At 45.0% G+C, this 14,393-nt stretch overlaps 1 protein-coding gene across 1 annotated transcript in view; it reads left to right on the forward strand.

Moving 5' to 3' along the window:
- Positions 1-1,261: 1,261 nt before the first annotated feature.
- Positions 1,262-14,393, forward strand: part of GATAD2A (GATA zinc finger domain containing 2A) — a 36,143-nt gene continuing 23,011 nt past the window's right edge. The window contains exon 1 of the mRNA XM_006871692.1: positions 1,262-1,515. Coding sequence (XP_006871754.1) covers positions 1,262-1,515 — 254 coding nt within the window. The remainder of the gene's footprint in view (positions 1,516-14,393) is intronic.

The raw sequence follows: 14,393 nt of genomic DNA on the forward strand, positions 1-14,393 counted from the left end.
CATGCATGGAGCCTTCAAGGTGCCCATCTAAGACTCCTTAAGGCTCAGCCCCTTCAGACTGGGCCCCCCTTCTTTGGTCCCAGGAGTGTGAGTCCATGAATGTATATATCAGCAGCATCTGTGCTATGGTCTGCTCGTGACTCAGCTCAGAACAGTGTTCTGTGCAGTGACATGGCCCCTTGTTGCCCTGGGATAGGCCCTCCAGGCAGTGAGGCAAGTGGCCTGCTTGCACATTCAGACAGAACCAAGGCCTCCTGTGGTGCCTGCTCCCAGCCATGCATCAGTGCATCTCTGTGATGGTGGCCCTCGCCCTGTTCATCTGAGCCTGGTCTGCAGACACCTATTTTCCCATGGGGTCTTCTGTGGCTCTAGCAATTCACTCTGTTCTGTCCCACTTCAAATTCTCCCATGGTCCTTTGGATCTTCACTCTGTGGACTTGTTCCTTGAGCTTCTGCAGTGGCCCCTTTAAGAATCTGTTGTGGAATGCCTGCAGCAGCTAAGACATCTCTGTCCTGTCTCAGTCCCCGTCTCTGTGAGGGTTAACAGCACTTCAGCTTGTCTGAAACCGGTTCAGACTGGTTTTCTGGCAAGTGCTTTGTCTCTCAGATGGAATCCTGGGAAGGGTCATGTGGAGCCCAGTGATGTCACAGGATCAAAAGCTGACTCAGCTCTTTTCTCTTCTTTCTTTAAATCAAGAAGATGTGTATGCACTGCAGGTATGGGGCAGGGGTGTGGTGCCATGCCAGGCTCAACCCCACCCAGAGTTTACCCCATTGGCAGTTAGAGGGTTAAATGTGCCCCCAGGTGAGTGGGATTGAGAATACTGCTCTTCCCTGAAGGGGGCAAGAGAGCATTACCTGGGTATCCCACATACATGGGGGCTTCTGACCCTGGGTAATGTATCCATCCCAACTCCAGAACCTAACACAAGTGTCCACAGCCCCAGGGACAGGTGAATAGACTCAGATAGGTATCCTCCCTTTACTCTTTGTGTGTAACACAGAGAACCCATCCTCTGTCTCCCTCGAATCACAGGTCTCCAGTCCAAGTGGGCCCCCGATTTGGAGTCTGGGTCTTCATCCCGATTCCAGCTACCTGAGACAACAGATACATTCCATTGAACCCTTTGAGAACTCTTCCCATGCCCCTACTCCTACTGAAATTGTCCTGTTGGGGGAGCCACACTCACACTTTGGTGCATTCCCTTAGGGTAGTACTCTCTGTGAGGCCAATGTACTGCTTTCCCTCTCACAGTTCAGAATGACGGAGGAGGCATGCCGTACCCGAGGCCAAAAGCGGGCGCCTGAGCGGGACCCAGCTGAGGATGAAGCTGATAGCAAGAGAGTGAAGATGGACAGAGGACTGGTGAACTCAGATACAACAGAGGCGGACACTGCAGTGCAGACTGAGCTGGGCCTGGGACCAGGCTCAGGGCTACCAAGAGCAAGCGAGACAGGGAGAGCAGGTGAAGGGCAGGTGACCGACGGGCCTATGGACATGCGTACCTCACAGAGGTGAGTGGACTTGGGGGTGCAGTCACAGCCATAGGGAAGGCATGAGGGGCAAGCAGAGTTGGGTGAGAGGCCCATGAGCATGTACCTCGCAGAGGTGAGTGAGTGCAGGAGTAGAGGGGTTTCAGCTATGTGGGGTGGGCTCCAGTCCTGGCATTGCCTCACTGCCCCGACCAGCCGTCTCAACCAAGGGGAAAGGAACTACTTGCAGTGGCTTTTCTACTAATAGTAGTTCTCAGGTAAGCAACTACCCTGCCAAACCTGGTATTTTTGGTCTTGAAGGACAAATAGAGTGTCAGTAGAAGTTAGTTTTTCATTGTATCATGCTACCTGGCTCTTCAGATCATAGGTTGGGGATCTAAGATTCTCAGCTGGAGACGGGGAAGTAAGGATAAGGTGAGGGTGTCTTTTTAGGACACCTTCAATATGTGTATTTTGGGGTGGGGGCAATTTTCCAGCTATTTTCACCTCCACCCCCAGGCAAATTAGACAGGGCTGCTACTCCCCAGTGTCTCTGTGCCCTCTCCTGGCCTTTCCTTAGTCAGTACTGGTTAGTCAGAAGTGACTTACTTTTATGATCATTTGCATTTTTTAGGGGGTTGTGGTCAAACCTTGGAATAATTAAAGGCTCAGTCCACCACCCCATTCCTTCATTCAAAAAACTTTCTTCCTTTTTCCTGGTGAAAGTAGAACTCAGACCCAGAGCTTCCTCCTTCAGAGTAACCAGAAGCTTCCTCACCTTCCCCTCCTGTCCCCTCTCCTCAAGGTGCTAGTGTGAGCTAGCTGTACTTCCAGAACTTCTACATCCAATGCACTAGGGCCACGAGTGCTCCTGTTTGAAAAGTGACACTAGAGGGCTCCTTTACTTGCTGCAGCCAGGAGTCCTCCTTTTCACAGAGCCTTCCCTCTGCTCTCTAGCTGATGGAACTAGTGCAGAGCAGGGTGGCTGGAAACTGGTGCTTTCTCACGTCCTATGTAGTGGGACAGATTCTGTGAAAGTCCTGATTTGTAGTTTTGTGTGAAATCCCAGTTGGAACCAGATTGGAACTGTTAGGAACTGTTAGCTAGTCTGGTGTCTTACAATTTTGTAAATTCTTAGGAGAACTTTGTAAAGTCCTCCTTGAGATAAACTGGATTATCCAGCTTCTCCTATTGGGGAGGTATGCTCTGTGTTCTTGCCAGCTAAAAAGACCTTCTTCGTCTAGCTTTGGTTTCTCTGGAGTCTCCCTGGATGTTGCAAATGACGAATGTATTCAGCTGCTAACAGAAAGGTTGGCAGTTAAAGTTCATAGAGAAGCACCATAGAAGAAAGGCTTGATGATCTACTTTAGAAAAGTCATCCATTGAAAATGCTGTGTGGAGCATAGTTCTACTCTGGCATACATGGAATTCCTGTAATTCAGAGTCAACTTGATGGCAACTGTTTTGTTTTTATATTTATTTTAGCCATCCCCATTTTGAAACCAAGAGACCCTTTTCAAAGTTCCAAAAGTAAAAGTGTAATTGCAGGTCTTTTCATCCTTTCTGTAGCTCAGTTCTCAGCAGGAGAGGAACTCAGGATTTCTCTCAAGTGAGCCAGCAGCCAATGGCAGATTTGGAGCCAGGGCAGGAGAGAAAGGATGAGAGAAAGGACCTGCTGGTCTTGCTTGTGTTCCTGACATTTTCCATGTTTGTTTCGTTTTTTAAATAAACACCTTAATTTGCCTGCAAAGTGAGCCAATGACAGCGTGTCCCTCCTACAAGTAAGGAGTTAAACGTTGGATGGATTCAGAGCTGGGACTAAACCCCAGGTCTTTTTGTTAGTATAGTGAGGATCTGTGTTTGGCCTCTAGACCTCTGGGTCTTGTTTGCCTGCTGCCCATCTGCTTCCAAATGAGGGTCATGCAGCCAGTGTGATACTGTTTTCTAAAGTTGGTTGGAATGATATGACATGTGAGGAATGGAAAGGGACAGATGGGTGGGGCCTCCAGAAATTCTATAAGGACACCCCCAGGGCCATTAGTTGGTTCCAACTCATAGCGACCCTCTTTAGGGTTTCTAAGGAGAGGCTGGTGGGCTTTGTTGAATAATAGCTGTAGTTAATCTACTCACTATTCCACTTCTAGAATTTGTATTTGACTCTTTTCAGAACTCTTTTTTTTCTTTCATGCGTTCTTATTCTTATGATATAATTTGGGAATATTGAAGGCTAGAGGCAGTTTCTGGTGACTTCTGGGAGAGAGAATTTCCTTTTCTTTAAAAAATGACTGGTAAATTAAAATCACCAAGATACTACTTTTATTAGAGTGGACCAATTTAGAGCATCCAGAGGCAGACAAACTGGTAAAATAGTTCTTGTGCTTGGTCTGTCTCTCCTTTATTCCCCTTGCCTCCCCTTGTCTCTCTTTAACTTGGCAGTGTTTCTGACTTACTTTCCCAGAGTGTGTTTTATATTAAAAATAAATAGATCAACCTTGGTTAAGTGAGAAGATCATGAAACCCTCACCCCCAAAATCAACTATGAAGCTGTATGTAATTGACAAAAACAGTTGTTTCTGCACTCTGGAAATTGACCAAAGACATAGAACATTCTGGAAAGTGTTTTATGTTTAAAAGCCTGTTGAACCTCATTGTGAGCAGTGGGACTCTAGCATTTTGCTTGGGCCATTCTCATCCCTATCCCTGGCTCTGTTAGTGACAAGGTTCTGCAGTGTGCTACAGACTCCTTTGCTGGAGTCTTTAGGGGTCTTGCCCAACTTGGAATAATGGGTGACACACGGGTTCTGCAGTTTTATTGGTGGAGGTGAGTTTTGGAGGTGGATGAACAAGGAGGGCCAAAGGCTTTATTAGTCTGAGATTATAGTCATGGTTGGGGTGAGACTATATTTAAAGAAATAAAGGCCAAAACTTCCCAAATTTCAGGAGTTCTTCAAGAAACCCAAAGAACCCCAAGTAGCATAAATACAAAGAGATCTATATAAATACACTATAATCAAGTTGCTTAAAGCCAAAGAAAAAAGAAAATAATGAACATAGCAAGAGAAAAGATACTCATAACTGGTAATGTACAGGGAGCATTGCTGTGATGAACATCTGACTTTTTGTCTGAAACAATGGATACAAAGGGGAGTTGATTGACACATTCATAGTGCTGAAAGAAGAAAAATGTCCACCAAGAATTCAATAACCAGCAAAACTGTCCTTCACACATGAAGGTGAAAAAGACATTGTCAGGTAAGCAGACTGAGAGAATCTGTTCTGGGCAGATCCACCAGTTTTTCAAGCTGAAAGGAAATGACTGGATGGTAGCCCAGGTCTACAGGAACAAATCAAGCATACAAAGGACATTCATAAACATGCTTCTTTTCAACATTTACAACATAGTGGTGGTGGTTAGTTATGTGCCATGGAGTTGGTTCCAATCATAGCAACTCTGTATAGGGTTTCTGAGGCTGTATATCTTTACGGGAGCAGAAAGCCTCATCTTTCTCCCACGGAACAGCTGGTAATTGAACATAGTAGTCAGGTATATGCATAGATGTGTAATATATCTGGTGATGATACAAAGGATGGGAGAGAAGTAGACCTATTTGGAGCAAAGATTTTGTATTTACTGGAATCAAATTACTATCAATCTGAAGTAGATTATGTTAAAGTACTTACTATAATCCCTAGAGCAGTTATCAAGAAAATTAATTTAAAATATATAGTTAAGTTATCAGGACTGATTGTGGAACTGTAAAGGTAGATGTTTTGTAGCAAGGAGGGGATTGATTAGCTTTTCAGTCTAGGATCGGAGGTCCCTGGGACCATGAAGAGAGAAGAGCGGGGAGCGGGACCCTACCCAGAGAAGCAGTGGTGGATGAGATGGAGGCAGAGACAATGACGTGGAGAGATGAAGCAGCTAGGGACTTTAGACACAGAGAGGGAGAGGGGCTGTTTGCTGACGCCCGGGGCAGGGGACTTGTAGTGTATAATGTTTGGTTGGTTGATGATGCATGGAGGGGATTGTAACCATGGCAACGAAACTATATATGATAGGATAAATGTAAAGCTAATGTTCTCCCATGTAAACGATCGCATAATTCACAATAAAATATTAAAAAATATATTTTTATATATGGTTAAAAAGGATCTCTGGTAGCGTAGTGGTTACAAATCGGGCTGTGAACCTCACCATCAGCAGTTTGAAACTACCAGCCTGTTCCGTGGGAGAAAGATGAGGCTTTCTGCTCCCATAAAGATTTACAGCCTCGGAAACCCTGTACAGGGTCGCTGAGTCGGAACCGACTCCATGGCACATAACAACAACAACATATATAGTTAAAAATAAATCAACAAATGAATTAAAGTGGTACACTAAAAATATTTCATATAGAAAAAGACATTCAAAGGGTCCCTGTATGGCACCAGTTTGTACTAAGCTGGTAAGAAAAAGGTCAGTTTGAGTCTACCCAGCAGCTCCATAGAAAGGCCTGATAATCTACTTTTGTAAAGGTAAAAGCCAAGAAAGTTCAGTGTTGTTGTTGTTAGGTGCCATTGAGTTGGTACTGACTCATAGCAACCTTATGCACAGTAAAACGAAACACTGCCCGATCCTGGGTCAACCTCACTGTTGTTGCCACGCTTGAGCCCATTGATGCTGCCACTTTGCTAATCCATCTCTCTGGGGGCCTTCCTCTTTTTCTCTGATCTCCATCTTACCAAACATGATATCCTTCTCCAGAGACTGGTCCCTTCTGACAATATGTCCGATGTATGAGAGACAAAGTTTGGCCATCCTGGCCTCCAAGGAACACTCTGGCTACACTTCTTCCAACACAGATCTGTTGGTTCTTTTGGCAGCCCATGGCACATTCAATATTCTCCTCCAACACCATAACTCAAAAGCATCAATTCTTCTATGGTCTTATTCACTGTCCAGCTTTCACATGCATATGAAGTTATTGAAAATACCATGACTTGGGTCAGGCACACCTTAGTCCTCCAGCTGACATCTTTGCTCTTCAACACTTTAAAAAGGTCTTGTGCAGCAGATTTGCCTAATGCAATATGTCATTTGATTTCTTGACTGCTGCTTCCATGAGTGTTGATAGTTGATCCCAGAAGAATGAAGTCCTTGACAACTGCAGTCTTTTCTCTGTTGATAAGAAGGTTGTTTATTGGTCCAGTGGTGAGAATTTTTGTTTTCTTGATATTGAGATGCAATCCATACCGAAGGCTGTGGTCTTTAATCTTCATCAGTAAATATTTTTAAGTCTTCTTCACTTTCAGAAAGCAAGGTTGTATCATCTGCATATTGCAGGATGTTAATGAGTCTTCCTCCAATCCTGATGCCACGATTTTCTTCATAGAACCCAGCTTCTTGGATTATATGCTCAGCATACAGGTTGAATAAGTATGGTGAAAGAATACAACCCTGTTGCACACCTTTCTTAATTTTAAACCATTCAGTGTTCCCATGTTCTGTTCAAACAACTGCCTCTTGGTCCATGTACAGATTCCTCATGAGCACAATTAAGTGTTCCAGAAAACTCTTATTTCGCAATGAACATCAGTCATTTCCTTTTGGTGTAGTGACTCTGTGTATTCCTTCCATCTTCTTTTGATGCTTTCTATATCATTCAGTAATTTGTCCAGAGAGTCTTTGGATAACGAAAGTCGAGGCTTGAATTTATTTTTCAGTTCCCCCAGCTTGAGAAATGCTGAACCTGTTCTTCCTTTTTGGTTTTCTGAAGAAAATTCAATGGAGAGGTTATATTCTGTAACACGTGGAATCTCCTAAATCACAAATCAACAAGAAAAGAGTGCCGTCAAGGAGGAACTAAACCCAAGCTAACCTGTTGCCGTTTAGTCAATTCTGACTCATAGTGACGGTATAGGGTAGAATAGAACTGCCCCATTAGGTTTCATGCATGTAATCTGAATGGATGCAGACTTCTACTTCTTTTACCCACAGAACAGCTGGTGGGCTCAACTGCCAGCTTTTTGGTTAACATTTGAGCACTTTAACCACTGTACCACCAGGGCTTCTTAAAAGGAAGGTAAAAGAAAAACAGGAGACATAAGAACACGTAATAAAGTGACAGATGTGAAACCAGTCACATTGATAATTAAATTTAATGTGAATGGTCAGAAACACTCCATTGTCAGACTGGATTTAAAAAAAAAAAAAAAAGCCAGACCCAGCTAATTAAATGTTGTCTGTATGAGGCGCCCATTTTACACTCAAGGGCACAAATAGATTGAAAGTACAGGGATGGGAAAAGATAGGCCATATATATACAATAACTATAGGACAGCTGGAGTGATTTTATTAGTCACACGTAGAATAGACTTAAAATGTTAGAATCAAAGTGGGGCATTTACAAGGATGAAAGCACTTGAACTTTGGAAAGATGAGGGTTACAGATGCACATGTGCTTCAGAGTAGAGCCCCGCAAAACCTGAAGCACAGACACAATTAAACTGTATTAAAAGATTTCAGTACCATTCTCTCAATAATTGGTTAGGGTATCTAGACTGGAAATGTTATTTAAGATTTGAAGCATCTCTATTAACCCACTGAGCTAACTGGTCCCTACATAGTAGTCTACCTGATTCTTTCAGAGAATATACTATCCTCTAGCCTCCAGGACAGCCTTCGGTACGGATTACATCTCAGTGCAAAGAAAACAAAAATCCTCACCACTGGACCAATAAACAACATTCTTATCAACAGAGAAAAGATTGAAGTTGTTAAGGACTGCATTCTTTTTGGATCAACTATCAACACTCATGGAAGCAGCAGTCAAGAAATCAAACGGCATATTGCATTAGGCAAATCTGCTGCACAAGACTTTTTTAAAGTGTTGAAGAGCAAAGATGTCAGCTTGAGGGATAAGGTGTGCCTGACCCAAGCCATGGTAATTTCAATAACCTCGTATGCTGGACAGTAAATAAGGAAGACCACAGAAGAATTTATTTTTTTCAGTTATGGTGTTGGAGGAGAATATTGAATGTGCCATAGGTTGCCAAAAGAACCAACAGATCTGTGTTGGAAGAAGTGCAGCCAGAAAGCTCCTTGGAGGCCAGTATGGCCAAACTTTGTCTCTCATACTTCGGACATATTGTCAGAAGAGACCAGTCTCTGGTAAAGGATATCACGATCGGTAAGGTGGAGGGTCAGAAAAAAGAGGAAGACCCCCAGTGAGATGGTTTGGCAAAGTGGCAGCATCAGTGGGCTCGAGCGTGGCAACAATGGTGAGGTTGGCCCAAGATCGGGCAGTGTTTCGTTCTGCTGTGCATAAGGTAGCTATGAATTGGTACTGACTCGATGGCATCTAACAATAACAGCCTCCAGGCCAGACCATATGCTGTGCCATGAAACAGGTCTCCATGACCCATAGATCTACTGGAACAACTGTAGAAGGCAGTGGTGGTTTAATGGTAGAATTCCCCTGTTGTGGAATAAAGCACTGGACTACAATGTCTGCTTGAACCAGAAGGTCGGCAGTTCAAACTCACCAGCCACTCCTTGGAAAACCTATATAGGGCCGCTCGCTATGAGTCAGAATCAGCTTGATGGCGCTTAACAACAACCTGGTTCTATTCCCAGCCACTATATCTCATGCACAGCAACCACTCATCTGTCAGTGGAGGCTTGCATGTGGCTATGATGTCAAACAGTTTCTGCAGAACTTCCAGACAAAGATAGACTAGGAACAAAGAACAAAGGCTTGGTGATCTGCTTGCAAAAACCAGTCCGTGAAAACCTTATGGAACACAATGGTCCAATCCACAATGGCCTATGGGGATGGCATAGGACAGGGTAGCCTTTTGTTTCACTGTGAGTGGGTTGCCACAAGTCGAATGTCAGCTAGCAATAGTTTTTTTTTTTTTAATGTTTTATTGTGAATTATAGTTTATATGAGAGAGCTTTGGTTTTACATTCATTCCATCGTATATCATCTCATTGCCATGGTTCCAATCCCCTCCATGCATCATCAACCAACCAAACGGTATGTCCTAGAAATCCACCCCACCCCCCACCCTCTATTTTTCAGCCCACAGTTCCTTTCCCTTTCTGGATCCAAAGTCCCCCGCCGCTTCATCACTGCAGGTCGTCGTCTCTGTCTCTATCTCTATCTCTATCTCAGGCATCTCTGTCTCTTTGGGTAGGGTCCTGCTCTCAGCTCTTCTCTGTTGATGGTCCCAGAGATCTCCACTCCTATCCTGGAGAATTAATCACTCCCTTCCTTGTTACAAAACATCTACCTTTGCATTTCCAACCCTCACACTCCGTCCTGATAAGCATTATTTACTGCAGTATCACGAGTTACCCATCTGTATCTCCTTTCATCAGCTCTGCCCAGACAGATTGAATAGTACCCGCTGGAGATTCTGCCTTCCTCCATGCTCCCTAGCACCAGGTTCCCTCTTGAAAGCTTGTAAGCCAGTCATTTCTTGCCTTTGTATTCCCCCCCTCCCCATTTGAGTATCCAATGTCCCAGTTGCCCATCTCCCTCCACTGTGTGTGTGGAGGGGGTGGGAATGTTTCTTGCTGTAAGGATTTGTTCCTTCTTTTGAGTTGCTGCTCCTCACCACTGGACCAATAAACAACATTCTTATCAATGGAGAAAAGATTGAAGTTGTCAAGGACTTCATTCTTCTTGGATCAACTATCAACACTCACGGAAGTAGCAGTCAAGAGATCAGACGACGTATTGCACTGGGCAAATCTTCTGCACAGGAACTTTTTTTAAGTGTTGAAGAGCAGAGATGTCAGCTTGAGGACTAGGGGTGTGCCTGACCCAGGCCATTGTGTTTTCAATAGCCTCATATGGATGCGAAAGCTGGACAGTGAATAAGGAGGATCATAGAAGAATTGATGCCTTTGAGTTGTGGTGTTGGAGGAGAATACTGAAAGTGCCATGGACTGCCAAAAGAACCAATAGATCTGTTTTGGAAGAAGTGCAGCCAGAGTGCTCCTTGAAGGCCAGGATGGCTAAGCTTCGTCTCTCCTACTTTGGACATGTAGTCCGGAGGAAACAATCGTTGGAGAAGGATGTCATGCTGGGTAGGGTGGAGGGTCAGAGAAAAAGAGGAAGACCCCCAAAGAGATGGATCAGCCAGGTGGCATCATTGATGGACTCAAGTGTGGCGGCGGTAGTGAGGTTGGCCCAGGATCGGACATTGTTTCGTTCTGCTGTGCATGGGGTCGTTATGAGTCAGTTCCGACTCGATGGCACCTGACAACAACAACAGGTATAGGTCAAATTCATCAGGTTGTATCAGCTCGCTTTTTTTTTTTTTTTTCCTTCCCCTCTTCTTTCTTCTCCTGGATGAGCTCCGATCATCCAGTCATCCGGTGGTCCAGGTCACGTGGGTATCATCTGCAAGTGTGGGCGCTCCTGTGCTCATACCCTCTCTTCCCTCTCTTCCTGTCAGCCGGTGGCTCCGCTCTCCTCTCGAGTCCTCTGTGGCCACGCCACTGACTCTGGGCCCAAGAGTCCCCAGGCCTCCTCACACTGCTTGCCAACCAGGTCCCCAACTGGGTCCACAGAAGTCCACTGAACATTGTAGGGCTTAGCTTGCCACTTCATTGCTGCTTTTACCCCCTTCCCCCCATTGGTGATGTGTGTGGTCACCAGTCAGAACGTGCATTTTTGTTCAGTCTTAGTCTTGGATGGGGGTTTGCGTTGAGAGTACCTGGCCACTTGCCTTGATGTTTCCTAGGGTAGCGTTTTGTTTGTTCTTGTAGTAACAGTCCATCTGCCTCCATTTTTCCTGCAAGTCTTTCTTTCAAGAGGTATCTTTTATTCTTCTAGCCGCTCCAGGCTGGTCTGCTCATCCTTTCAAGTGGAGATTTCTTATCTCTGGAGATCTGGATGTGGTTCTGGTTTCTACCTATAGTTTTATGTATTGTAAAGGCTCCGCAAGAAGCCTCGTTCACTGGGTACGCTGTAGCCCCATTATAGGTATTCCAATCAGTCATAGGCAGAAGACGGACTTACAAGCCTTATAGTGTGATGTTTCTGACTATTCCTTTCTTTCACTCTCCAGTGTCTACTCTGTGCTTCCCGTCAGGGAAGCGCCGAAGTTCCCACCTGCAATAGTTTTAATAGAGATTGCCGGATCCCCTCAAGATTGTGGTGTGGCTCACATTTCAGCTCTGGGTTTTCTGAGAGGTCTAGACTCTGGTGCAACCATGGTACTCTGTTGGTGCCATGGCCTGGCTACCTGGACTGGGAGAGGACTTTTGTGAGTTTGGAGGAGACTTGTGTGAGTTTGGCACCCAAGGGTCATGGGTTGGCCTGGCCATATGTGGATGCCCTTCAGCCTAGTGCCCTCCTTTTGGACCTTTCACTAAGCTGTCTGTTGGAATGTAGTACCCTTCATTTATTCTCCTGAGCAAGATGGCAAATGAATCTCAGCTGTTGGACAAGCAGCTCAGAGCGGGAGCTGGGTTATCTTGTGAAAGGCATGGAAGCTGTGGGAGGAAGAAGCCTGCTTTCTTGTATGAAATGGTGCTTTCCAGAGTATAGGGATCAGGACACCCCCAACCTCCCCCGCCCCTCAAGTCCCATGTGAGCCAGTGGCTACCCTTTATTTGTTGACTTTGCTCCTGTTTGCTTCTAGAAAAAGCTGTGGGGCTACCCACAGAGTGACTTCTGGTGTCCTCCTGGAGTCCAGAGCCTATTCTGGTTTACTGGTCATCTGCAGTGCACTTTGTTCCTAGGAATGAAGGATGTGTCCCTTCAGAAGCCCTGGCCGTGCTCTGCTGTGGCTGCCTCAGGTGTTTGTGTCCTTCTTGACTAACCCATCGACTCCTCCTATAAGTTCTCTGTCTACCTCCCTCTACATACCCAAGTCTGTTGTAATTGAAATGTGATGGCTCACCTTATCTGGGCTATATCAGGCCTACTCTCATGGAGACACACCAGCCCACTGAGAAGTAAGGGCATCACTCCCAATTTGCTCTTCTTGGCTTATCACCACCACCACCCCTCTCATTGCCTGTACAGCACTGCTCTCTAGAAATGGGGGTGATCCTGGCCTTAGGAAGGATACTTCCTATTTACAGTGCAGACCTGGAGACTTGTCAGAGAGGCTCCCTCACCAGCCATCTGCCCCTCAGAGTTTTCTTCTGTGTAGTGGATGGTGGGTTCAGACTGTTAACCTCTTGATTGACAGCTCAATGCTTAACCACTGTGCCAAAGGGCTCCTTTTTGTAAAGATTACAGCCTTGGATACCCCATTGAGATTTGTCCTACAGGGTCCCTAGGACTTGGAATAGACTCAACAACAGTGGTTTGGTTTGGGGCTTCTTAAATCTTTAGCACTTCGGTTTCTCATACAACTTTGGCAATAAAAGAAGGCCAGCGACCACTATGTGCTGGCAGGATTGTCCTCTGTTTAGAGGTGGCTGGCCTGTGAGCACTGGCTCAGCCCAGCTAGACCTCAGCTTTGGGTGTGGACCTTGCCTGTTGGTGTTTACTGCATTCAGAAACCCAAAAATACATATTAATTAAAGGTAACACTAGTAAACCCATTCCACATTAACATAAAAAATGCTTTTTAAATGAAAAGTATTTATTTATGTAATGTGGCAGTATAACCTGTGGTTGTATTGAAGTCCATGAGGAAAATGAGCCCCACACATAGACATGGACTGAGGGGCATGGGTGACTGTGGTGTTCTCCTTCAACACAGCATCCAGCACAGAGCATCTTGAAACAATGGCACCTTATTGGTGCAGGGCATGGTAAGCTTTTTATACTCACTTTTGTTAAAATATACTCTGAATAATCTTTTTTTAAGATAATCTAAACTTTAGAGTAGCTTAGGCTTATGAAATAATTGCAGGTAGTTCCTATGTATCCATCCCAGGTGACCATTATTAACAGATGACTGTGCTACACGTGTCATTAAAGTCCATACTTTATTTAAGGAGCCTTGGTGGCTCAGTGGTTAAGAGTTCAACTGATAACCAAAAGACCTGTAGTTCAAACCCAGCAGCTGCTCTGCAGGAAGATGTAGCAGTCTGTTTCTGTAAAGATTGCAACCAAGTAAAACCTTATGGGGCAGTTCTGTTCGGTCCTGTAAGGTTGCTGTGAGTTGGAATTTATTTAACAGCAATAGATTTGGTTAGGGTTTTTTTTGTTTTGTTTTTTTAATGACACAGTGGTTAAGCACTTGGCTACTAGCTGAAAGATTGACAGTTCAAATCCAGCCAGCATCTCTTGAGAGAAAAAGATGTGCCAGCCTATATCAGTAAAGATTGCAGCCCCCCCCCTCCTGGGGGGGGGGGGAACTATGGGGAAATACTGCCCTGTCTATAGAGTTGCTATGAGTTGGAATTGACTTGATGGCACCAAACAACAACTTATTTTATTTGGAGTTTCTTGTTAAGTATGACAAGTCACCGCAACTCATAGTGACCCTATACACGACAGAACAAAACACTGCCCCATCCTGTGCCACCTCACAGTTGTTTGAGTCCATTCTTGTTGGGGATTTTCCTCTTTTTCTACTTTAACAAGCATAATATCCTTTTCCTGGAACTGGTTCCTCCTGATAATACGTCCAAGAAACATGAGACAGAGTCTTAATATCCTCACTTTAAGAAGCATCCTGTCCCTGCCTTCCTCGGATGGTGGCTGTTTATGCTGGACGTGTGGCCAGAGACGGGTAAGGATCACGTGGAACCTCGGCTACTTAAGACAAAGCCATTGCCATGCTGCAATGAGTTTCAATGACTGGTAAGACTGAGGAATTCGCATTGACCGCCTAAGACAGGCAGCGTCCCTTAAACAAACAATAAATAAGGAGGATTCGGATGCAGACCGTGCAGACCTGGTCAGGAGGCCAAGCCCCTGTGGGCCCAAGCGTTGCTGACCGTCCAAACCATAGGCTCTGAG

The sequence above is a fragment of the Chrysochloris asiatica genome, unplaced genomic scaffold (assembly GCF_000296735.1).
Source record: "Chrysochloris asiatica unplaced genomic scaffold, ChrAsi1.0 scaffold00173, whole genome shotgun sequence".
NCBI lineage: Eukaryota > Metazoa > Chordata > Mammalia > Afrosoricida > Chrysochloridae > Chrysochloris > Chrysochloris asiatica.